Here is a 26,725-nt window from a genome sequence, read left to right on the forward strand (position 1 = left end):
TTAAACAAATTATTGCATTAAAATGCTGAATACACACTGCAAAATTCACCAAAATCTCTGCAAAAACTTCAGTAATATCATGTTACACTTGGTCATGGTGATGTTTACCTTTGCTGGAAAAGAGTTGACGTGCTAAATTGGACATGGAAACTTCTGGAAAAGCCAAAACTTTAGAGTGAAGCTGACAGCAGGGCTCCATGCTGCTTCGTTTTTACGTTGCAACGTCATGAGGTATCATGCTCCAGCGCTTTCGTGGACTCCAGAGCATGTACACTGTGATAGTGATTTTATAAATTAATCTATGCCTAAGTCCATGGATGCATGAGTTAGAAGACTTAGCTTAAGGGTTTTTAAAGGTAGCCAATGGCAACAGGATCAACAAACTTGTCCGTAAGGCCAGTGATGTTGTAGGGTGCAGATGGACTCGCTGACTGTGCTGTTGGAAAGGAGGATGCTGTCTAAGGTAGAGGCCATCTTGGACAATGACTCCCAGCCACTCCATGAGGAGCTGATAGACTCAGGACCTTCAGTCAGAGACTGCTGGACCAAGATGCTCCACAGAGAGACACAAGAAGTCTTTCCTACCTGTGATATTTGAGGTAGGAGTTGTAGAGACTGATGCTCAGACACTCCAAATCAGGACCAATAGCTTTTAATCTTGTTTGTGCAATAAATGAGTAGAATTCCCTCACATGCATACTGCACTTTGTGTTTATGGAAGACTAAACAATTAGTGTCTCTGCTCTGTACAAACTATCTTAGAAGGTTTTAGATTTATATATTGCTCGCACTGATTCTTTTTTTTTTCTTTTAAGAGTTTTTTGTTTAAGGTAACTTGGTTTTTATTTTACTGTCACTGGTTTTATTTAACTGCTAATTATACCCCATGTATATAGTGTTCAATTTTAAAGTGTATAGTGTTAAAGTTTTTTTCTCTTTTGATGTGACCATACGTATAGTGTTCAAATGTTTTTCTCTTCTCTTGTCATTTCTGTCTGGTTTGTCATTTGGGAGCTGCTGTGACGAACACAATTTTCCTGCAGGGATTAATAAAGTATTTCTATTCTATATTTCTGTTTCTTGTTTTTATGTTCAGTCATTTAATGCTACAATTTTAGCAATGGAAACCAGTCTCCAGTTTCCTTTTAAGATTTGTGGTGTTGTGCACATCCTCTGACAGAAGACATGGATGAGATTGTTTAATGACCCTTAAACGACATCATATCACTGCAGAACATGGCAGCTGTAAATTATTGCATATTTGTTTCATTGACTTGTTAACATCATCATTTGTTTATTCCTACAGTCTAATGCAAAATGTGGTTCATATTTATAACCTTGAGCCACCTTTAGGACAAGATATTAAGCTACCATGTTACCTGGTCGGCATTTTAGCTCCAGACCTCCATCAAGGACATAAAATGCAAACAGCTCAGCAGACTAAATACAAGAACAGTTCCATCTACAGGAAAACAAGAGCATTTTTAATCAGGCACCCAAGAAATTAAAACAAAGCCCTTCAGCTGTGATACACCTTCACAGGGTTTGTACTATAAGTTGAGCTGACGATCGTACATTTTGTGGAAAAAGTGATTGTTCTGGTCAGTGTTTCACCTATTCTTCTCTTTAAAATATTAAGAGCAACTCCTATTTTTGTCAGTGTGAGGGCAATTTTTTAAATCTTCGCCAAGGAGGTTATGTTTTGCTTTGTTCGTTTGTCCCTCTGTCTGCAGGATTCTGAAAAAAAAAATGGGCATGGGCCAAAAACCCATACAGTTTTGGAGCAGACCAAAATCACTAGGTGGATACCAGGCGGCAACCTCCTGGTCTGAGCAAGAAGGCTTAAGTGCCTTAAGCTGCATTCTACCGAAAATTCTAGCAGGGGGGCGCTAAGTTTGGCTGCAAAAAAATTCTGTCCATTCATTTCAGTGCAAAATTTGACAACTTTACACTTGATTTATTACCTCAGAATTTTTTTTTAGGACAACACAATGGTCTCAATCACAAGTAAAAGATAAATAATCATATGATTTGGGGCGGGGTTACCTTTGACAGGTCACCAACAAGGTGAGCTGTCATCAGGAGAGAAGCAGAACAATGCGTATCCACGGCAACGTGTCAATAAAGTTATATATAACGTTATACAGATATAAAAAAGGACGTTTAGCGGTTTGGTCTCATAACTTTGACCCTTTCACTGTATTTTCACTTGACTTTGACTTTGAATGTTCATTAAAAATGTCTTGTTCTGCATTTGGCTGGATTAACAGACACTCCAAGGAGGCCATTATTTATATACAGTCTATGGTGGATACACAAATCATGTTTTACCTTTGTTGACAATATGAGATGGGGCTTGACTGGAGGTATGTGCTCTCCCAGTGACCTTCTAGTTCAATGTAATGTAATGTGTAACCTGACACTATCGTTAAAAAGCCCGGAATCAAGAGTGCAAACAACCATTTCACAATTCTTCTGAAATCACACAGATTTTACCTGATTAGGCCTTATCTGAAAACAGTGTGTGTGTGTGTGTGTGTGTGTGTGTAACCCTTTAGCACCCTTAGAACAGAGCTGTAATCAACAAGCCTTTGAGAGCGAAACAGGAAGCCCCATTAAGTTCCACTACGGGGCAGGGAAGAACAGGGAGAGTGGAGAACAAAGTCAGCAGGATAATTATAAGTGGGAGGGTGCGGGTGGGTTGGGAGTGATGGGGGATTTCATGAGATTATCCTATAAATAGTGTGGCAAGTTTCTTTAGTCATCAGCGCCAGCATGTAACTCTGGCACACGAGCGATAAAACTGTTCTGAAAATTTGCCCCGAGCTTATACCTCTGCACAAGTTAATACCATTCTCCACGAGACTTTAGGAGTTGCTGAGTGGGATTTGAGTATGATGAAGTTAATCACTGCACTGTGGGGAGAGAGAGAATGTGATCAAAACCTCCTGCTCTGTCTTTTACCACAAGATTGTTTCATTTATGCCATGGTGCATTCAATGGTCCCATGGGAGGCTATTGTGATCTCAGCTTGCTTTGTTAGATGCAAAGACAAACTGACCTTCGTGTTGGATTGAGTGGAGGGGCTTTTTTTTCCTGCAGGAGATCAAAGTGGGTATGCAGCACATGGCAGAGGGGTGGCATGCTGCTGCTAAGCTCAGTGAGAGAGCCAAGGGGTATTTTAGGTCACTAGCTGGTTTTCAGCCCACCTACACGTCCCCGTCTCAAATAGAGCTCTGTGTTTGTTTACTGGTGGCTACAAGGTCATCATGTTGGAAGGATGTTACATGCGTGTCACTGTGGGTTCTTATGGGTTAATATGTCAAACACTTTAACCCTTAATAGGGCACTCATTGAAATACTTGCAAATTCCAGATTTCAATCCTAGAGAGTATTGGAGGATTTTACATACAGCCAGAATGTGTGAAATGTGTAAACACATTTTTTTTTTTAAAACTTACGGACCCTGGGGAGGGGGGGTAATATTTTGAGAAAAAAGTTCACGAGATTAAAGTGGCAAATCTACAAGAAAAAAATGCGCAAATTTATGAGATTTAAAGTGGTGAATCTGGGAGAAAAAAGCTTTTTTCTTGTAAATCTGCGACTTTCTTCGTGCAGATTTGCCACTTTAAATCTCTTAAATTTGCAACTTTTTTCTCGAAATATTACCTGAAGTTACCAAATATAGTTCTTTGCCTGATAAAGGGTTAAATGTTCTATAATCTCCCATATTCACCTTAACTCATTAAGTCCCTTAGCAAGACTGTTTGACTGTGACAAGAAGTGACTTCTCCAAAATATGGGTGTAACTGGAAACAGAAATGTGAAAAAGTAGCTAATTTCAAAAAGCTTATTTTTTTGTTACTAGGCTAAGTTTAAACCCATTTAACAAGTCTAATCTGTTAATGTCTGTATTGCATTTAACCTGTTTTGACTATATTTCCTGAACAAATTAAAGTAAAACAAGTAATAAAAATATTGCTGTGACGTATACATAAGAAAAAAGCAAATTTGTGCTTCTGTAAGCAGAAAAGGTGTCTAGTTTACTTATTTTGAAATAAGAAATATCATAAACATAAATTCCATAAACTCCCAATGTAACGTTTATGTCACATCACAGATCTTTGACATTTAGGGTTTGTTTTGTTTTTTTCAAACCATCAAATGTGTTCTATGTGGTCCACTTGGTCTGTGGTATACCCCCCATAATTTTCCTTCAAGGATAAATAGGTCCGGGCTCTTATGGGTTAAACATCATAACCAACAGTACTGTTATTTATAAAATGCCTTTCATGCTCTTAAAAGGATAAAATGATTTCTACCAGGCTTACAGTTTGTATTTTAGTGCCACGGTGGTATATTTTGCATATAATAACTGCAGGTAATCGCTCACAGATTACCAGCTGTTCGCAACTACACCAGTGCATTCGCATGTTTTAGCTTGTAAACTCTAAATTACTGTTGATTTTCAAATGTTTGAGGGTAGAGTAGCTAAAACTGGACTCCCAGAAAAGTACCTTATAATAGATAGTACTCACGTAAAAGTCATCATCATTACACTGCGAAAAAGGTGTGTCTAAAAACAAGATAAAAACACTAAATCTGAGGGAAATGATCTTGCTGCATGGACAGATAATTTCACTTGAAAAGATTTCTTAAATCTAGAAATAAGCAAGTTGAACGCTTAAAATGAGAAATTAACTCAAGCAAGATAAAACAAGATCAATTATCGCTGCAAGCAGCGATGAACTGGCCCGAGCAGAGTGACCTGATAATTATTTGTTTGTCTAACACAGTATGTTTGTCTCTTTTGTAGCTTTATAGGGCGGAGAGCAAACAAAGATGCACTGCAAATTATTTGTTTCTCACCAAGATGAAATATAAAACTTAGATTTAGAAGTGTTAGATAATTTATCTTGTTTTAAGAGTTAATTTCTTATTTTAAGCGTTCAACATGCTTATTTCTAGATTTAATAATCTTAATTTAAGAAATCTTGTCAAGTGAAATTATCTGTCCATGCAGCAAGATCATTTCCCTCAGATTTAGTGTTTAGTTTTGTATGTGAGCGAAAGGAAAAAACCCCAATAAAGAAAAGTTGAAAAAAAAACAAAAGAAGATATATATATATATATATATATATATATATATATATATATATATATATATATATATATATATATATATATATATATTTATGCTTCAAAACAACAGGAAAGAACAGAATGATAGTAGAAAAATAAAAGCAATAAAAACCCAGGTGGAGTCAAATCAAATACCAAAACAATAATAAGATTTACAAATAAAAGAAAGATATTTAAATAGTAATAAATGCACATATTTAATGTTTTTATCTGGTTTTTGGAAGTTTTGTGGAAGGTTTTTTGCAGTGAACATATTAAAAACAAGCAACAAAATATAATACCTTGAAAATTAGTGATAAAGACTTTTGATTACCCTTTACTTTGATTAATCAACTTTCATAATCTTAATTCAAGAAATCTTGTCAAGTGAAATTATCTGTCCATGCAGCAAGATAATTTCCCTCAGATTTAGTGTTTTTATCTTGTTTTTAAGATACCTTTTTGCAGTGCGTAGGACAGGAGCGTTACTCACAGTTTGGTCCCGATTGATCAGCAGGTCGGGCACTTCTCAGAACCAGTCAGTCGAGTTTAGAGACGAGGTGTAATGTGGGATGACAAACAGACAACTTTTCTGTACGGACACAGAAAAAGACATAAAACCAACAAACATGCCAAGAAATGCCTTTAATGTGCCCCGTCACCGAGTTACCACACACATTTAGTTACTCCAGTTTTTTAGTTACATACCTCAAATGTTTCAGCAGGTACTGAGGTTCTCTTCCACAGTCCCATGGTGTGAACAAATGGTCCTGTCTTTTATACAGGCTGCAGTGATCACACACCTGAGGGCTGATGACGATCGTATCATGTGTACAGAGGGCAATTTGTCCTCAAACAGTGACCCAGCCTGTTTAATCAGTGACAGAGTGCAGACAGACTGCTACAGCAGCACCTGCTGCGTGGTGCATGTCGTCCCTGTCCCCATCCTGTCATCCCCTCCGTCACTCTGCAGACTCCCCCATTCATGTGCTGCCAGGCCCCGCGCTCCACTCAGCTCCCACGCTCCCTCGGCAGGATGCACCATCAAACCATGCAACCTGTCAAATCTCTCTGATTTGAAAACAGTTACATGCGATATAGTGTTGCATAAATAAAAGTGACTTGACTTGTCAGTCTCTGGAGAGTCTGGGTCTCTAACACACAACCTTTTCACCTTTTCTTAACTCGAGACAACACATCAGCGACATCTACTGCAGCATGGTTTTAGATCAGGGGTCTCAAACTCTAATTACCTGGGGGCCGCTGGAGGCAGTATCAAAATGACCAAAAAAAAGACACAAAAATACCAAAAAAAAGACACAATGACCAAAAAAAAGATACAAAATGACCAAAAATAGATACAAAATGACCAAAAATAGACTAAATTACTTTTAAAAAAAAGACACAAAATGATGTAAAAAAGACACAAAATTACAAAAAAAAGACACAAAATGACAGAAAAAAAACCTAAATTACATAAGAAACAAAATAACCAAAAAAGACAGAATTACCAAAAAAGACACAAAATTATTTAAGACACAAAATGACCCAAAAAAGACAGAATTATTAAAATAAAAAAAAGACACAAAATGACCCAAAAGAGACAAAATGACAAAAAAGACACAAAATTATTTTAAAAAAGACACAAAATTACCAAAAAAAGTAATTAAAGGGACCTTCCACACACAACACGGTATGCCATTCATATAAAACTCACATTAAACTTTCATATCAAGGAGGGGGCCACAAAATATCACCACGAGGGCCGCAATTGGCCCGCGGGCCGCAAGTTTGAGACCCATGATTTAGATCCATGTTTGGTGAAGGCTCGTTGGCTTGTCCTGCTCTATGTTAAGCTATCCTACTTCCCATCATGCTTCAGGGCTTGAGGGGAAATCAGAGGCAGCAACGTACATCTACCACGTTGCTATTGTAGCTTGTGTCACTGTGACAGGTGAGATTTAAAAATGAAAAAGACATTAAGCGTAATTTCAAAAACATAATGTATTGAGACATGAGAAAAGTAATATTACACTTAACATGTTTGCTGATTTTTAATAATACAGGGTGAAACTCAGCCACACTGCAAAAAAGGTGTGTCTAAAAAAAAGATAAAAACACTAAATCTGAGGGAAATGATCTTGCTGCATGGACAGATAATTTACCTTGACAAGATTTCTTATATTAAGATTATTACATCTAGAAATAAGCATGTTTAACGCTTAAAATAAGAAATTAACTCTTAAAACAAGATAAATTATATAACACTTCCAAATCTTGGTAAGAAACAAATAAATTGCAGTGCACTCTGCTCGGGCCAGTTCATCGCTGCTTGCAGCTTTAATTTTTTTAAGAGTTTAATTTAATGTCCATGCAGAAAAAGATCATTCCCCTCCGATTTAGTGTTTTTATCTTGTTTTTAGACACACCTTTTTTGCAGTGCACTTGTTTTCTGGCGTGTGTTTACCACCGATCAGCATGGATTATATGAGGTTAAAAACAGCTACATGAGCAGAACTTTTTGTGCTAAATAGAACATTTATTACAGATGCTCAATTACACAAGCCAGCTGGGCCTCCATGACACCAGATGTGTACCATCAAGGCAGCATTCACGTTTGGTAGCAGTCTAATTGTTATGCATGAGTACTTGGCATCATGCAGGAGGTGTTTTAGCAATCTGAAAGGCTCGTTTGAAAGTAAACAAAAAGAAATAATTCAAGATATCATATCATAACCAGCATGGAGAGACCCAAAGCTTTCCCCAAATTCACAATAAGTATTCTGTCAATGGACAGGTTCAGATTTAACTATTTATGGGGGGAAAAGAAGTATGTAAATGTGAAAGTGTGACTTCACAGCCTTCCTCCCCTGAACAAGAACACACAAGATGAGGTGTTGAATAAAATCTGCAGTAAGTATAATAAATCTGACTAGATTGAAAAAGTGCACATTTGATGCGTCAAAGTATCATGGTTATTGAGCTAGACCTGGAGATATATATATATATATATATATATATATATATATATATATATCGGTGGAGAAAAGGCAGAAGAGAATAAAAGAAAAGAAAGTTCTGCAAATAGGAAACTGAAGGTAAAATCTCTCAAATCTATTTGTCAACCGAGTCCAGGTTTGACAAATCTTAATATAACATTCATACTCAGACCTGGTCTTAATTGGTTTGGAAAACAAGAAGAGAAATTCCTCTTTTTCACAGAAATAATGTTTCACTGCTCAAATGTACACTGCAACAATGTTGTGTCTAAAAACAAGATGAAACAGTAAATCTGAGGGAAATGATCTTGCTGCATGGACAGATAATTTCACTTGACAATATTTCTTAAATTAAGATTATTAAATCTAGAAATAAGCATGTTGAACTCTTAAAATAAGAAATTAACTCTTAAAACAAGATAAATTAAAGCTGCAAGCAGCGATGAACTGTCCCAAGCAGAGTGACCTGCAAATTATTAGTTTCTTACCAAGATAAACAAACTTTAGATTTAGAAGTGTTAGATAATTTATCTTGTTTTAAGAGTTAATTTGTTATTTTAAGCGTTCAACATGCTTATTTCTAGATTTAATAATCTTAATTTAAGAAATCTTGTCAAGTGAAATTATCTGTCCATGCAGCAAGATAATTTCCCTCAGATTTAGTGTTTTTATCTTGTTTTGCAGTGTAAAATTGGCTCTACGGCTTTTGATTGGTCCAGTATCCTTTTTACATCTCATGAGAAACATTACGAACGCCCCTAACTTTCCTCTTAACTCCCAAATCAGAAGCTGCAAGTCAGGAAACAGCTTCAGTGTCGTCAGAAACCAAAGCTAACCTGCTCACACTCAGGTATTCACATTAAAGTAGCTTTCCGTAGCTACCAGTAAATCTTTGGTAAAGTCTGTGGAGCCCACAGTAAAAGAGTCAGTCTGAGTGGTTGGACCTTCTTCCTCAGTCTGTGAAGCAGAGTTTGGACCAGGAGGGAACTCCTCTTCTGTCTCATCACCTTCAACCTTCTTCTTCTTCTTCAGCTGTCAAACCTCCTCAGTCTCCTCAACCTGATCTCCTCTGCTCTCGCCTCCTCGGGGAGGTGGAAACCATAAGGAGGAGGAGGAGCTCCTCTCTGGCCGCTTTGTCCTGTAAATCAAAACATTATCAGATGTTTGCAGTTGACTCTTATCTGGTTTGGCTTTTAATTGGTATTTTTTGATTTCAGCGTACCTCTGTCGTTCAGGCTGTTTCTGATGGCTGCATCCATCTGCTCTTCCTCCGTCAGTCCTCCTGTATAAGACGCTGAATGAGTTGTTGTGTAATCTGGTGGATTCTGATGGTATCCTGAGGCTCCTCCACCAGCGCCACTGTAGCCTGCATGCACACACACACACACACACACACACACACACACACACACACACACACACACACAGCATTAGTAAGCTAACTTAAGAAAAAATACATCAATCCATCAGAATTTATTTGTATAGCACACTTCATACAAGAGAGATGTAACACAAAGTGCTTTACATAAAAAAGTAGAAAGTAGTAGTAATAATAATAATAAAACATAGAAACAAGCACACACCCTCCACCCCACCCATCCATAAAAACAAAGCACAAACTGAGGAAACACTGGAGGCAGGTTAGAAATTAATTACATAAAAATAAATTAGGATAGAATATATTAGATAAAATAAAAAACAAAAGTAAATAACGATAAAAAAATTTAAAAATAAAAATAAAAAAGCTAGATAAAAAAAGATAAAAACAACAAATAAATAATTAAGAAGTAGAGCATGATAAAATAAAACTATATAAAATAGACTAATAAATAGTAGCAAATAAATAAATAAAAAAGAAAGAAAGAAAAAAGAAAATGTTGTAACACTAAGATGCATGAGCAGAAAAATCTCAAAAAATGGTTCAAGTAAAAGCCAAATTAAAAAGACCGTGGGTTTTAGTTCTAAAGTTTGGTTTTATTAAAAGGCCAGAAGACCTGAGGGTCCTCCAGGGTTCATAGGATAAATTTAATCAGATCAATAGGCTGGACTAAGACCATTAAGAGATTTATAAACCAGTAAAAGAATCTTAAAATCGATTCTGAAGCGCACAGGCAGCGACTTTGAAATAGGTGTCAAAAAGGTTTAGCCTGGTGAATTCTATATTACTCTTGTTATCTACAGATCCTGTGAAAAGACAGCGATGTGTTAGTTTAACTATTTTTTGCAATTTTCCTATCCTGTCAGTGGCACTACAGAAGATGTCAATCCTTAAAAATCATGAATATATAGTTTAAAAGTGCATTAATTTCCTAAAATACCAGGGATCCCAAAAGGAATCAGCAGGAATCTCTCACTTCAGGCCACAGACATTACATCCCACTGGCATCATCATTCAATTAACTAAATGACAAACAAACAAGAACAATACAATCAATGTCCTGTGTTGCGGTTAAATTACTTCATAGTATGGAAATGCCCATGCATATACAATAACTCTCCTTGAATTATTTGTACCTGAGAAGCCTGAGGAGCTGTATTGTGTTCTGGGACGGGAGTTATATCCGTTTGATGTCACAAACTCTGGTAAAAACATAAATAAACAGATCACTTTAGTGCAAAAAATGCTGTTAATGTGCATTTAGACTTTTGCAAGAATGAATACTAAGACTCACAAATCTGCACAAATTATAAATATCTCCTGAAATGGAAACACACATAGTATAAATTCAGACCTGCACATTTCTTCATGATGGTCTTCAGGGGTCCGGCTGTGTAGAGCAGACCCACCAGGATACCTGCCAGGTGACCCACAAAAGAGGTCCTGAAGAAACAGAGCACACATTAACTCCTGACCCTAATAAAACACTGCCACCTGCTGGACACTTTAAGTCATAGCATCTGACAGCATGTAGTAACAGGACAACTTCACCAATTCACCACCAGCTCCAACCAAGGTTATTATAGTTAACGAAATACTAACCAAATAACGAAAACTAGAATTGAAAAAACATTTTCGCTACCTGAAATAAAAATAAAAACAATATATTTTTTTAAAACAATAACTAACTGAAACTGTATTTTGTGGTTACAAAACGAACTAAAACTAACCAAAACTATAGAGAAAATGTCTTTCGTTTTCGTCTTTGTCAACTTTTTTTCATACATAATCCAGTGTTTCCATTAAAAAGAGGATTCTGTTAGTGAACATGTAGGAACAATGGTAAATAATATTTATCCCAGTCTAAATACATTTATCCCATGGTAAATTATATTTATCCCCGTCTAAATACCCAGTCTAAACAAACATATTATGTTTATTTAGACTGGGATGTCGACACTTGAACCAAAATTAAAAACACCTGGAACTGTAAGAGTTAATGACCTTATTGGGGCTAAGATGGATAAACCAAAGGAAATAAAGGCAAAATTTATTATGACCTCTTTGAATCTCGCACCAAACTCATAGCCCGTTACAAAAAAAATAAAACTAACACTAAAACTAATAAAAACTAAACTAAAACTAAGCATTTTCCAAAAAATAAAAACAAATTAAAACTAGCAAACTCACTCTAAAAACTAACTAAAATGAACTGAATCTGAAAACAAAAATTCACAATGAAATTAAAACTAAAACTAATAAGAAAAATCCAAAACTATTATAACCTTGATTTTTTTCCCTCTCCTGAGATATTTTTGACTTTCAGTCTTGGAAATCTATCTGAGATTAACAGTTTTTCTACCAGTAGTGAAGAGTAATGGCAGCTGTAGTGGTGTAAACAACACGCTTTTCATACTTTAGTAAAAACACAGAGATCAACTTATATCTTTTGGCTTGTAAACTCTGAATCCTGGTTATGTTTTTTATACAACTGTGTGATTGTTAACTCACCCGGGTGATGTAACATGGATAAGGACTAGCTCCACCCAGCTAGCATAGCGATTAGCCACTTGGAAACCCATCACATAGGTGACACCTCCTGGGTGATAATGGTTACTGAGCACCTTCAGAGCAAACAGGACACCTGGAAGCATTTAAAGAGGATTTGACCATGGTGGGACGACAGCAGCAGGCTGAGAGGATATCAACTATGTTGGTTCATATACTGTAATATGATGCTTTCGCAGCAGAAAACCTGGACAAAAATATAACAAACACTACAATACAATACACTGAAAATGACAGAATGCAACAAGGGAGCTGAGAGAAAACAGAACAAAAAAAGACAAAGACATCAAATACCAATATGAAAGAAAACTGTACTGAAAAAATATTTATTCAACCACAAATTGGTTGTGCATTTTTTGCTTTAATTAGATAGGACCTGTAGTTTAAATCCCTAAACATACAGTTTCATCAATAAATACCAGGGTTCGTACACTCTTTCAGTGGTCAAATTCAAGCACTTTTCAAGGACTTTCCAGGTCCATTTTCAAGCTTTTCCAGTACCTTTCGGTTGTAAATGTCATGTTTTAGATGAGTACTTCAATACTACATTTAGTCATTTACATTTTGTCATTTAGCAGACGCTTTTATCCAAAGCGACTTACAGGAAGAGTAAAAGCAAAAAATCAAGGTATAGTGCAATAAGAGCTATTAGTGCTAGTGACAATTCTTCGAGGAGTAGAATTATCATGTGGTCTAGGAGAGAAGATGCTCTCTGAAGAGCTGGGTCTTCAGGAGTTTTTTTTTTTTTTTTTTTAAAAAGGTAGAGAGGGACGCCCCTGCTCTGGTAGGAACTGGTAGTGTGTTCCACCAGCGGGGAACAAGAAGTGCAAAGAGTCTGGATTGCCTTGGACCAACGGGGGGCAGAGCCAGGCGCCGTTCATTGGAAGAGCGCAACGGTCGTGAGGTAGCATATGTCTGAATCAGGGCGTTCAGGTAGGTAGGAGCAGTACCGGAGACAACAACTTTGTAGGCCAGCATTAGAGATTTGAATTTGATGCGGGCTGCAACAGGTAGCCAGTGGAGCTCAATGAGCAGCGGAGTGACATGTGACCTTTTTGGCTGGTTGTAGACCAGGCGCGCCGCCGCGTTCTGGATCATCTGAAGCGGTTTTACTGAGCAGGCTGGCAGGCCTGTCAGGAGGGCATTACAGTAGTCAAGTTTTGAGATGACAACAGCCTGTGTCAGGAGTTGAGTGGCATGTTGAGTTAGGTAAGGTCTGATTTTTCTGATGTTGTAAAGTGCAAAGCGGCATGACCGGGTAACTGAGGCGACATGACTGGAAAAGGTGAGTTGGTCATCAATCATCACCCCTAAGTTTCGCACCACCTTGGTGGGTGAAAGACACAGGGAGTCAATCTTGATGTTGATGTTGTGGTGTATTGTGGGTTTAGCAGGGAGGACCAGCAGTTCAGTTTTTGAGAGGTTAAGCTGGAGGTGATGTGCCTTCATCCAAGTGGCTATGTCAGAGAGGCAGTCAGAGACCCGTGCAGAGACCGATGGGTCATCAGGAGGAAATGACAGATAGAGCTGAGTGTCATCTGCATAGCAGTGGTAGGAAAAGCCATGTGAGCGGATAACCTCACCCAGAGAGGTGGTGTAGATAGCGAATAGCAGGGGTCCCAGCACTGAGCCCTGGGGAACCCCTGTGGTGAGGCAAGACAAAGTAGACAACTGTCCATGCCAGGATACACTGAATGAGCGTCCTTTGAGGTAGGAATCAAACCAGGACAGGGCCAAGCCAGAGATGCCCATTTTAGAGAGTAGAGAGGAGGATGCGATGGTTAACTGTGTCAAATGCAGCTGACAAGTCAAGCAGAATGAGAACTGAGGACTTTGCTGCTGTTCTTGCTTCTTTTAAGGCTTCTGTCACAGACAACAGAGCAGTTTCAGTTGAGTGACCGCTTTTGAAACCAGATTGATTTGGATCAAGAAGATTGTTCTGTAGGAGGAATTCTGAAAGTTGCTTAGCGACCGCCCGTTCAATAGTTTTGGATAAGAATGGAAGAAGTGAGACAGGACGATAGTTCTCGACTTCAGCAGGGTTGAGGGAGGGTTTCTTGAGAAGAGGTGTTACCCGAGCTGCTTTGAATGCGGTGGGAAAAGTGCCGGAGGACAGTGAGGCGTTAATCACATGTGTGACAGCTGGCGTGATGGTTGGGCTAATGGACTGAAGAAGGTTTGTTGGTATAGGGTCCAACGAGCATGTAGTAGGACGGCTACATGTCAACAGTTTGGATATCTCACTCTCAGAGAGGGGTGTAAAGCCAGAAAATGAGGTGCTAGCAACTGATTCAGTGCCGCCCAGCTGAGATACAGAAAGACATGTAGTAGGACTTCTACATGTTACAGTATTAGGAGTCGGGTGGGGGTCAGATAATTGGCTGCTAATTGCTGCAACTTTGCTTGTGAAGAAGGATGCAAATGTGTCTGCGGTGAGGCAGGTAGGAGGAGGAGGAGGCGGAGGGTTGACTAGTGATTTGAAGGTGGAAAAGAGTTTCCGGTGGTCAGTGACATTGTTGACTTTGTCGTTGTAAAAAGCAGTCTTTGCATCGGTGATGCTGCCTGAGAATGAGGACAATAGTGTCTGATAGTTTATGAGATCGTCGGCAAGTTTGGATTTGAGCCATTTTCTTTCAGCAGCTCTGAGCTTGGTGCGCTGTGATCGAAGGGTATCAGTCAACCATGGGTGGGATTGGTTTGGTCGAGCAGGCCTTGTAGATAAAGGACATAGCCTGTTCAGACACGAGTTCAGAGTAGAGCAAAGTGAGTCAGTGGCATCATTAGCCTTCAGAGAGGAGAATGTGCTGAGTGGAGGTAGGGCAGAGGCAACAATAGAGGAGAAGTGGGCTGGGGATAAGTTCTGGAGGTTACGGCGGAACGTAACCATTGGTGCAGGAGCAGAGGGTTGCTCTGGTAGAGTGACATTAAACTGGATAAAAAAGTGATCTGACAGGTGGAGAGGCGTTACCACCAGTGCATCTGTGGCACAGTTACGGATGAGAATTAAGTCAAGGTTCTTGCCAGCTTTGTGAGTAGGAGGACTTTGGACCAGCTGAAGGTCAAATGAATGAATTAACGTCATGAAGTTATTAGAGTCTGGACTGTCGAAGTGGATGTTCATGTCACCCAGGACAAGCAACGGACAGTCATGATCAGGTATGGAAGAGAGCAGGGTATCTAGCTCATCTGTGAAGCCACCCAGCTGGCCTGGTGGACGATAAATGACCACAACGTAGGCTTTAACAGGAGCAGTTACTGTTATGGCATGGTATCCGAAAGTGTCATATCTGATGGAATGTAGCAGAGGAGTGAATTTCCATTTATTGGAGATTAACAGGCCAGTCCCACCTCATCGCCCAGAAGGACGGGGGGTGTGGGAGAGGGTGTAATTAGTGGAGAGAGCAGCAGGGGTGTCTGTGTTCTCAGGTTTGATCCAGGTCTCAGTGAGAGCAAGGAGCTGAAGAGAAAGGTGGTTTGTGTAAGCCGTAATAAAATCGCTTTTGTTTGCTGCGGATTGGCAGTTCCACAGGCCCATGGAAAAGGAAGTGACAGTGCGTGAGGACTGTTTGAGAGGCCGAAGGTTAGATAGGTTTCTGCACCTTTTGGCCAGTTTTCTGCGTAGACCGGAGACAACAACAGGAATGGGGTGGCACATATTGTAAGACTGGGAGGGAATAGGACTGGTTCCCTTTGCTCGGTGAACTTGCACAGGTAAACTTGCTTGTCTTAGCCTCGTCCGTCTTACCCAAGGACAGCTGCCGCTTTAGCAAACGCCCCTGTTATTATACTGTGATTGGAATTGAACACGGCTGTTCTCGCATTAAGGCTGATTGTGACAAGCGTAGACCTCCCTCTGCCAGAGCTGTGAATGGTTGGAATTTCCAATTGAAGTGCAAAATTGCTCACACCTGGGGGTTATTACCAACCCTAGATGGCCACTTAATTGCTCACTTGCCCTCACAGAGATGAATTCTCAGAATTCAGAAAGCAATGCAGATTTTAGGCTGATCACAGCAAATATTCAGAGAGATTCAGAACGCCCCAGCTGAAAAACTCTTACTGCCCCAGTCAGTATAGGTTTTTTAGTGAATTTCTGTATATTTTGCCAGGATATACTTTCACTTCTCTCAGTGCAACGCAACCAGAGGACTTTCGTCCGTACTAAAAGGGGTAATTTCACTTAACCATACCACCAGCAATGGTATTACACTTTCAACAACTAAAAGTAGTTTGCTAATCTCATAAAACATACTGGTATGGGAATCTAGGGGCTAGGAGCAAAAGTAAGCTCACAAAAACCATCAACCGGCAGCTGGTGGAACTAAACACGACCCAAACTAGGAGGAAAGCCCCACAAATAGGCCTTCATAATACTTCAGGAGCCCTCGCATCCACTAGGAATTATAAAAACTCCCTTCAGTAAGAAGATACAGGGTAGAGCATCAAGAAACATCTCAGAAACAAGAAGACGCAGGCGGAGCGGGCTTCATTTCAGATAGGGTACAGGCTATTCTATTTTTATATAGTTTTTTCCATTGAAAATGTAATGATCTATAGTCAGACTGCAAGAGAAATACAGTAAGAATTTCAAGCGTCTACAAGCACTTAATCCAAAATCCAAGCACTTTTTAAACCTTGAAATTCAACATTAAAATTTAAGCATTTTCAAGAATTTCAAGCACCCATACCAACCCTGAAATACATACGTTGCTGTATCTACTTGGCTCTACTTTTAGAAAAAAAGGCCATTTTTAGTGCTGTTATACCAGTAGAAGTACATAAAAACTCAAGTATTTTATACCAAATTACACTGTTCATCCTTTGTATTTTTAGATGAGTGTGTACCTGAGAAGCCGACAGCGCAGGTCATACTGTAGGACTGGTCCTGGGTCAGCTCGGTTAACAACGCCTCCACCAGCAGATAGACCAATCCGGTGAGCAGAGAGAAGACTGACAGCAGGTAGACGAACCAGGGCCCGCCCAGCCGGCGCTCCAGCTTGATACCTTTCCAGAGGAAGGACACCATGTTGAAGTAGAGATGCCAATCATCTGCATGGTGCAGCGGGGACAGCAGGAGGCGGCGCCAGTCTCTAAACCAGTACGCCTGCTGGACACTCACACAGGCCTGAGAACAGGAAGGACAGTAATATTCATATTAGTACTCATAGTATCAATTTAATACAGTACCAGAATCAGAAGCCTTTATTGTCATTGCACAGAGTAACAAGTATGAGTACAACGAAATTTTCCATCAACCCGTCCAAAGCGTATAAAACACACATACAATATGACAGAGGTGAACAGGAAGACAAATGAAAGAATGTATGCATTTCTGTTTATATGTGGGAGTTTGAGTGTGTAAGCCTGAGACCCGCCTTTGCGGGTAGGAGGTTGAGGTGGCAGGGGAAGTAGAGTCTCGCTGCAGTGCTCATCCAGGGGAATTTATTATCCAGTAACAGCCTTGAGCCAGGGCTGTTTAGGGGAGGCCAGATAAGATTGGAATTTGGGCTTAGGGAAAGTGGCAGCATGCAATTTCCTGCTACTCATCTTGTCCATATTGTCCATACAAGGCTATGGTGCATGTCATTCCTGCTAGATGAGTGCAGACTGGGACAGTAGGTTAAACATTTCCTGCAGCTCTTCTGTGTGGAGTTTTCATGTTCTCCCCGTGTCAGTGTGGGTTCTCCTGCTTCCTCTCACAGTCCAAAAACATGCACTTAGGTTTAACTGGTGACTCTAAATTGCCCGTAGGAGTGAATGAGAGTGTGATTGTCTGTCTCTGTGTCGGCCCTGTGATTGACTGGAGACCTGTCCAGGGTGGACCCTGCCTCTCGCCCAATGTCAGCTGGGATCGGCTCCAGCATTCGCGACCAGAGTGCGGATAAGCGGTTAATGATAATGAATGAATGATATAAACCAAATAAAAACAGCAAATTGGCTCAGTAGTAGGGCTGGGTGATATATCGATATAAAAAATATATCTATATATTTTTCAATGTGATATGGAATTAGACCATATTGCATATATCGATATAGTTATTTTTTTTTTTCTTTCTTTATGTATAAATGCTGCCCTTACTAGGGTTTGTCATATTTATTTATTTTGTAATGTTTGTTATTCTTTTCTCATATAAATATACTGAATTCAGAAAAAGGATTGGCCAATTTAATTTCATAGGATTTTTTATTTAAATGTGCATTTTATGGAGCTTGATTTTTTTTTAAAGGGTTCTCCTGTGGTTATACAGTATTTATGTTCACTTAAATAAATGGTTCCAATAAAAGTACTTGTGACATGTCATATTTGACTTTGACTGAACATTTGCTCTCACTTTGCGATAAAAATATCGGGATATATATCATATATCGATATTTAGCCTCAATATATCGGGATATGACTTTTGGTCCATATCGCCCAGCCCTACTCAGTAGATAAGCTGGAGGCGGACAATTATCTAAATAATAAACTCCTCTATATTTAGTGCTGTGTTGGACAATTACCTGCATGAGTGGAGCTGCGGGGAACAGGAAAAGGTAGACGTTGAGTCCCAGGACAGCCAGGGTGACTGGGGGGATGTTGTCCAGGCCCACCTGGAACAGCTGGGAGGCCAGGAGCAACAAGCCCAGGTGGGATCCCCTCTGCCGGCTCCGCATTTTGAAAACAGCCTGTGAAGAGACGGCTGTGAGATTATTCTTCACCAGGAGAATTGATGGAGGAGCCAGGAGAAAGTCTCTTTACCTTCTTCTGTAAAGCATTTTTAATATCTGTTTTTTAAAAGAGCTATATGAAAAAAAAGTTTGCTTTCTGGTAGGCCTGCAACTAACTTTTATCATTTTCAATATCTAATAATCTGTCGATTATTTAAACGATTAACCGATTAGTTGTTTGGTCAATAAAATGTTGAAAAATATCAATCTGTGTTTCCCAAACCACAAGATGATGTCTTCAAATCTCTTGTTTTGTCCACAAACCAAAGAGATATTCAGTTTATTGTCATAAAGGAACAAAGAAACCAGAAATATTCACATTGAAGAAGCTGAAATCAGAGAATTTAGACTTATTGTCTTTAAAAAACTGCTCAAAACAATTATTCGATTATCAAAATAGTTGGCGATTAATTTAATAATAGATTATTGTTTGATTAATCAAATAATTGTTGCAGCTCTATAAAGCAATGACAATGAGTTGCATTCATCACATAGTCAGTTAGTCTTAATATCTGCCAAAACACTAAAAGTAGAATCAGAACACCAAGACCTGAATCTATGAATTTATGTCATCAGATGACTCTGTGGTCACAGTTTGTCCATTTACAGAGAATTAATGACTTACTCTGATGTGCTCAGATAATGTGTTTGAGAAAAATCAATAGGCACAGGTTTATTAAGTGGGATGTGCTCATAAATATCCATTAAAACCATTAAATCATTAGCAACAGCCCACGGAAACACTCAATGCAGTTTGGTATCCGTATAATGGTTTAATGTAAAGGAAGAGCAGTTCAAGTTAAGGGAAGCAATTACTTTTTCCTCTGGGTGTTAGATATTGGTTTACAGACTTTACAAACACTGACTAGACTCAAACATTAATGACCCAGACCTCCAGGAACCATTTTTGTTGTCATCTTTGGGTCACAGGAAGGCCCACAGATTAATGCTGGGCTTCCACCAAAAGATGTCCCCAGTCCCAGACTAAAAGCTGAAAGTCTTTAGTAAATCTAGGAGTTTTACTGGAGTTACAGCGCTCCCGTCATCTCCATGGTTAAGTTTAAGGTAGTAATCTGCTCTGTTTCATATCAGTCTTTTCCTAGTCTTGGTTTGGATCATATCAAACGTGTTTGATGTTATCTCAAGTCTCAGTGACGTAACACAATCATCAACCAATAGATGAGCGGGGGAAAGGTCCCCGGTTCCAGACCGGCCAGTAAAACCACTTCCACAGGAAAAAGGAACATCACAATAATGCCTCAATAAAAATATAGTGATGTCATATATTTAGATGTTTTTTAGTAAAGAGAACATTAAGGAGACCCAGTTGAATATATAAATAAATGTATACATAAATAAGTAATAAATAATCCATGATTAATGTGTGATTAACTAAATGAAAGTTGATAGAGTTGATAAATATAATTATTCAATTAAACACATTATAATTAAATAGGACATAAATGTATATCATGAACTCATTTCTAAATGTTCCTTTCCTTTATTCTTCCTTATATCTATTTTTACTGTAAAATAGTCAACTTTTCATGTGATAAAAACAGAAACCCTTTTCAGCTTTGTGAAAGGGGCATTTTGTGGCATCTTCTCTTCTTTTTGTTGTTGTTTTTTTAAACACAAACCACTGAGTCACACACTAGAGCAGCTGGAGCCAAAAGCTGCTTCTCCTCCATTTAGTCAGTTTTTTTACTAAGAGCATGATGGAAAAACTGCTAAAAGAATCTAGTTGTAGTCTTGTAAATAGTTTCCCTGCAAGATTCACAGTCTGTCTAAAACCCCAATGTGAGACGAGACTGGGACTAGAAACTCTAAACACTTTAGATGTGAGCAGGTGTGACACGATAGTTTTCAAAATATTTCAAAGTCTTCTGATGTATATATTAGGTAGCATTAGTCGAATAAGAGGCTTCTGAGCAAAATGCTGTGAGTTTCACTAACGACAGCCAATAACTAACGGAAGAAAGTACACGTTATTTGCAAACCATCCCAATTTGATAACCAGGTATAAAATCTCCCTAACAGACACATTTAGGATCATTAGTGGTTATTTAAAATAATCTTACTGTATTAAGTTGCTTCCTCTTCCTCCTGTGATGCTCTGGCTAATGCTAATGCTAATGCATTAACGTTAGTTAACCGTGAGTGCTTTCAGTCCGCTTCTAACGCTGACAGAGTTTACATTAATCTAGAAAGACTTCAGTCACACGTCAGCGGAGTGTTTCTCCATGTTTCATCATATTATACTTACTAATTATCACGTTTAACGACTCACTAAAAGTTTGGTGGGTGGATCACCTGTCACGTGACCATAACAAACTGACGTATGGCGCATGCGTATTAGTGATGTGTCGATCGCAAACGAGCCGGTTCAAAGGTCCGGATCTTTTACGTGAACGATGGGAGTTGGACAACGTCCGTCAGCGAGCCCTACTTTTTATTCTATTTTATTTTACTTTTTTACTCTTCTCGTTAGAAAAAGTATCTGCAGGTGCTGCGGACGATCATGTGAGGATTGACACGGATCATACCACCTAGCAGGGAGGGGCAGGGGGGCAGCGCTGAGACAGTGACAATGACAGAAATAATATAATATAATATAATATAATATAATATATACTTGGTCTTCTCAACGCCAATCTGCCCTAAAAAAAAAAACTAATAAAAAGTTCCACATTGCACATTGTATTATTTTTTATTTTTTTTGTATTGTATTATATTTCTATTTATTAAGTTGCTTATTCATTATTATTTTTACTCTATAACAAAAACATTATGTTTTTTTTTTTTATTCAGATGTCAGTAGTTGCCATTAGCAAAGCACATTTACTTGATTGCTGTATTTAATTTCTATTTTTTCAGTACTTTACTTGTTTTGTTAGGTCTGTGTGTTATAAAAAAAATTAAAATGTTTAATTCCATGCTTAGATCTTTATAGGCATTTTCTATCTTCTTTGTGTAGCAGAGTGGTTCTTCAAGCCAGTTAGAGAGTTAACAAGGGATTTTACAACTGTAAATGTAACTGGCTACAGCAATTTATTGAATTTTAAGTGATATATATGTTCAAATACAAATCACAAGTCAAAACAGTGCTAAATTTGGTTGAATTATAAAAGGTATAAGTGGTAAAACGAAGAGCCATTTGGGAGCCGAAAAACCCAGCTCTTCTTGGTGAGCTGAGACAAATGATCCGGATCACTAGAAAGAGACAAAATTCCCATCACTAATGCGTATTACGGCTTTTCCAGTTTGAGTTTTTCCCCATCTGTCCATTGATAATTGTAGTCCTGAATAAAACAACCAAGGTCCTGTTTATCTTTCACTCTCACTATATTCCAGTATGGTTTTGTTCCTTCCTGCTCCTATTTGTTCTCAAATATCGGTTGAATACTTATGTATAATGAGTTTCTTAATTTTTTTAAATGTTATTTTTTCCCCCCAATATACATCTTATTTTGAAAGTTCTCAAGGGAAGTGCTTAACTGGAGACCGACACAAGAGTATTTAGAAGCTCTTTGCTGCCCTCTAGTGGCCATCATGGGAACTACACCACTATGTAAATGCATGGCTAACCAGGCATACGTTTTTTTTTCATAAACTTCAAAGGTTGCAAATACACAACAAGTACAGAGAGATGTTATTTTATGTTATTTTATGAGGTTAGTTTGTACTGAAGTGTAACTTTGAGTGTTTGCTGCCCTCCAGTGGCACAATGGAGTGAGGATTTGCGCACTATAGTATAAGTACTATAAAAATCAACTCACTATTATTGTCAGAACAATCTCTTTTTTTATTTTTTTTAGAGATTTTATTGATTTTTATCAAAACAAAAACATAAACAACATTAAAGTGTTCTATATATTCACAAAGATATCGCAACAGATAGGAAAATAAACCAGCATCCAAACCAAAATGATTCAAGTAGCTCACGACTGACCTCAGTCCAGAAAAAAAAGGAAGGAAGGCAGCAATAAAACAATATATACATATATTATAAATGAAAAGGGAGAAGAAAAAGGGGTCTCAGTCACAGACACCCCCAGCTGTCGTATCAAAGTAAAATTAGAAATTATACAAAGACACAAGACAATAACAGATTGGATGACGTTAATAAGAATTATTAATTAATTAATGAATTATTAATTGAGTAAATTAAAAAGACAGATAAAGAGTAAAATTAAATTTCATATCCCTAAATAAATTAACTTATTTCTTTATTGTCGACATTTCGACTTTTCTTCTCGAAATGCAATATGCAATATTTTCCCCCAATGCTCTTTTGATGGGTTATCATCACTTTCCAGGGAACAAATGAAATGAATGAAGTGAGTGACATCAGAGGAGGTAACCCTCCCGCTTCAACTAAACAGTCTTCGGCATCAATTACCAACACGTGTGTTTCTCACCATGAATTATTCAGAAACAAAACTCCGCCGCCGGGATCATCTTTCTTTCTCTGGTCAGAACCTGAAGCTTCAGCCGGACGTTAGCCAGCAGATCCGGTTTAATTCACATTAAAGCTGCAGATCGTTCAGCCATGTTCTTATCTCTCTCTCTCTCTCTCTCTCTCTCTCTCTCTCTCTCTCTCTCTCTCTCTCTCTCTCTCTCCAATGATCAGCAGCCGGAGAGGCTGTTACTATAGTAACAGCGGTACGCAGGGCAGATACAGGCGGGGACGTTTCGTCAAGTCAGCGGAAGTCAGAGAGATTATTACCGGAAGACGCGCGGGTTGCTCCACAAAATAAAAGCAAAATAAGAGTAAACTTAGAGTTATCTTTCTTTGCTCATGCATCTTAGTGTTACAAGTACATCTTCTCCTTTAAACGCTGTTTTAAATGTGCTATATAAATAAAGGTATTATTATTATTATTATTATTTAAATGTTGAAATCATAAATCAAGCGCACACGTTCTAGATTCCTCTTCAAATATACTCTTATCTGCTATTGCGTCCCATGATTTATTTTGAAAGTGTTAAGTGGAAGTGTAGTGTGTTCCACAGTGTGGCGCTTGACGCTGGCAGAGCGACAGGAGCGGGAGAGTAGAGAGGGGGAGCAGGAGGAGCAGGAGGAGCAGCAGCAGGTAAAGGTGCATGTGTTTGACTGTTTATGAGCGAGGAGGAGACAGGAAGGGGAGAAGAAGAGACAGAGGGGTGAAAGGAGGACAAAGGAGCAGACAGAGAGGAGGAGAAGCCGGAGAGAGAGAAGGAGAAAGGAGCAGAGGAGAGGATGTCGGAGAGGATCTCTTCGTGTGGGAGCCTGTATGACAGCACCAACCTGCTGCTACAATACTGCAACAACGGTGAGCTGCAACAGGGAATGTCAATTAATTCATCCTGCATCTGAAGTCGGTGTCGAAACGTGCACAAATTGGCCCAAAATGTCTTGAAAATGACATTTAATCTGCAGTGAAAAAACATTTTGCTGCTGCATGTCCGCCTTAAATGTTTAGTCACTGCGCAGATTAGCCTGATTGATACATTATATATGAGTGGCATTCAATTTACAGCTCAGATTCTGCAGATTCTGGCTTGTGTTATTTTATTTTTCTTATGTTTTTGTCTGTTTATAGATATTATGTGGTTTATTTTATGCGTTTTGTCCTGTCTCTCATTCTACACTGCAAAAAACAACTGACAAAAAATAAGAAATAAATAACTAGAATTAAGCAAATACATGCTCGAAACAATTAAAATTATCTACCAGTGCAGAAAGTAAATGTTTCTTTAAATAAATAAAAATATCTAGGCACTGGAAAAACCAATATGTTGAAATAAATCAAAATATTCTTGTTTTGTGCAATTGTGGCTTGAATAGACCAACTGTAACATTAAAATAAGCCAGCATACTTGAAATGAGCACGGTTTGGTGCAGAAAATGCCTTTGAGATAGCATTAAACTACATGCAAATAAAACTCTCAATTGGAACCAATATTTTAGGTAAAAACTCACCATATTCAACAGTTGAATAGCTTGACAAGCATGAAAAAGCTCACAATGTCAATCCTAAAAACAAGTCTTTAAACAATAAATACATAATAATAATATTGATAATTAAATAAGCACATAAAGCTATGGTCAGTAGGTAAATTATACTCAAAACAATATAATTAAGATACTATTGCTAGATATAAGAAGAAAATACTTGGTTAGCTTCATGTTTTTTGCAGTGTATGTAGTGTTTCTGGTTGTTCTTGAGAGAGAGAAATACAGCAGGCTGATATCTACCTTTTTAGGTGTGATTCCTTTCACCTCAGCAACAAAAACTAGTCACCTGGAACCTTGTTTACATTGCAATTTTGCCACTTTAAGCTTTTTAAAAAGAGGCATTTTGTGGATTTGAATGCATGCTGATCACTGCGTATCCTTTGTAGTTTGACTCCTCTTCCTCCTGCAGCTTTGTATCTTTCTATCTTTCTATCTGCTACATCCTGCTTCACAAATTTCATGCAAATACCTGCTGCTGCCTCCAGGACTGATCATATACGTGGTGACAATGGAAGATTGTGGATGATCATTACAGTTTTTTTCAGTCGCTTTGGTGCATTTAGTTAGTTCAACCTCCACAACATTTAGTCATTTGTGCTCATCATAGTAGCAGTTTCTCATTCCTTCCAACACATTATAAATGCTTTTGGACATGCATCAAGTGCTTTCATACAACTCTCTGCTGTTTGTGTTTGGCTGTGTGAAGTATTAGATGCAACCAATGATAAGCCACAATCACTCAGAGCTGAATCCATAGACCCATAAACACTTTACAACATATATGAACCATCAGGACATAGTGTGAACCATTTCTACAACACTGTGACTCTGTACTGTGCACAGAATAGAATAGAGTCTTTGTCATTGCACGGTAGTATAATAAAAAAATATGTTAGCACAACGAAATTGAGGCACAGCTCTCCCGGCAGTGCAAAAAAGATAAATATTAAATAAATAACCAACCAAGGCATGCACCCATCAAACAAATGGACAAAAAAAAGGACATCACACACAAATCACAAAAGTAAGGGACTGTAAACAGAGACACATGGCTCTACCCAAAGGAACTTAATGTTTGTTATAAATAAGGGTGTTTTTTTCCTTTTGCACAATGCTGCAAACAAATTAGAATTGAAAAGAGCATATGCAGTAAAAATATGAAACATACATATTCAGTGTGTTGTACTCAGTTACCTCACTAAATACAGTAATGTGTAACTTTACTGTAGTTTTCAAATGGCTGTGTAAATAGTATAAAGTCTGTCTGGAGCATTTTCAGGTAGTGTCACCAAGATCTGACTTTTTTACATTGGAAAACATTTACAGAATAAACTGGCATAATGAAAACATGACAGAGACATTGCAGGTTGTCAACTAGGTTTTGCAGTTTGTACTAATTGTTTTGAGAAATGCATTAACTGTTGTGCAAATGTCAATAGTGATGTGAGAAATGCACCAAAGCGACTGGGAAAAACTGTAAAATCGTTTCTGTGTCAGCTGAACAAGATAGTGATGGTTTCTACTAGATACTCGTAATGTTGTAGGTTGATTCAGTGATATAAACACACTGTCTCTGTCTCTGCAGCCTTCTTAACTTCACAGACAGCCATATTGAGCGACAGGTGCAGAGGCAGTGAGGGGTAACTGGAGTCTGATTATCCACCATGTAACATGTGCCATTCAAACCATTTGGTGATGGTTGTGGTCCAGAGCCTCCTGCTGCTGCCTGCTGGCTCAAGGTTTAACTTAAACTGTGGGACAAATGCAAAGGTCCAGTGCATGTAGCTACACAGGAGCCCAGCTAGCACAGGTGTTAAAATGACCTGAAATAAGAATATAAAGGGAATCATGTCGGCTGCAGGTTGCCAGAAGAGCTTGTTGAGTGACAGCTGGTCCAGTCAGGCCTTCCTCCAGAGTTTCTTCAATCACTTTCTGCCTGGTAGAATTGTA

The 26,725-nt window shown here is 38.5% G+C and overlaps 2 protein-coding genes across 3 annotated transcripts in view; one reads left to right on the forward strand and one right to left on the reverse strand.

Annotated features, from left to right (window-relative positions):
• Positions 1-7,565: 7,565 nt before the first annotated feature.
• rhbdd1 (rhomboid domain containing 1) lies at positions 7,566-23,323 on the reverse strand. 2 transcript variants are annotated; one of them, XM_059332015.1, is made up of 8 exons: positions 23,196-23,323; positions 18,568-18,732; positions 16,912-17,191; positions 12,010-12,142; positions 10,853-10,941; positions 10,635-10,700; positions 9,343-9,486; positions 7,566-9,258 (listed from the first exon to the last, which is right to left on the reverse strand). In XM_059332015.1, exons 1-8 carry the CDS (start codon positions 23,196-23,198, stop codon positions 9,149-9,151), a joined length of 990 nt encoding a protein of 329 aa, XP_059187998.1. In that variant the 5' UTR covers positions 23,199-23,323; the 3' UTR covers positions 7,566-9,148. The 2 variants fall into 2 exon arrangements, with proteins under 2 accessions (XP_059187998.1, XP_059188000.1); XM_059332017.1 differs by lacking the exon at positions 23,196-23,323 and adding an exon at positions 20,856-21,250.
• A 606-nt stretch (positions 23,324-23,929) lies between these two features.
• The window catches only part of eml2 (EMAP like 2), a 54,025-nt gene continuing 51,229 nt past the window's right edge, over positions 23,930-26,725 (forward strand). The window contains exon 1 of the mRNA XM_059332004.1: positions 23,930-24,089. Coding sequence (XP_059187987.1) covers positions 24,017-24,089 — 73 coding nt within the window. The 5' untranslated portion in view covers positions 23,930-24,016. The remainder of the gene's footprint in view (positions 24,090-26,725) is intronic.

This window comes from Centropristis striata, chromosome 4 (assembly GCF_030273125.1).
Source record: "Centropristis striata isolate RG_2023a ecotype Rhode Island chromosome 4, C.striata_1.0, whole genome shotgun sequence".
NCBI classification, from domain to species: Eukaryota; Metazoa; Chordata; class Actinopteri; order Perciformes; family Serranidae; genus Centropristis; species Centropristis striata.

Excerpts from the sequence above, each read along its gene's own strand:
- rhbdd1 (XM_059332015.1), bottom strand. Across the intron at positions 17,192-18,567 it reads CCGCAGCTCCACTCATGCAG|GCCTGTGTGAGTGTCCAGCA; the intron begins GTAATTGTCCAA and ends TCCTGTTCTCAG. Across the intron at positions 10,942-12,009 it reads ATCCATGTTACATCACCCGG|GACCTCTTTTGTGGGTCACC; the intron begins GTGAGTTAACAA and ends CTGTTTCTTCAG.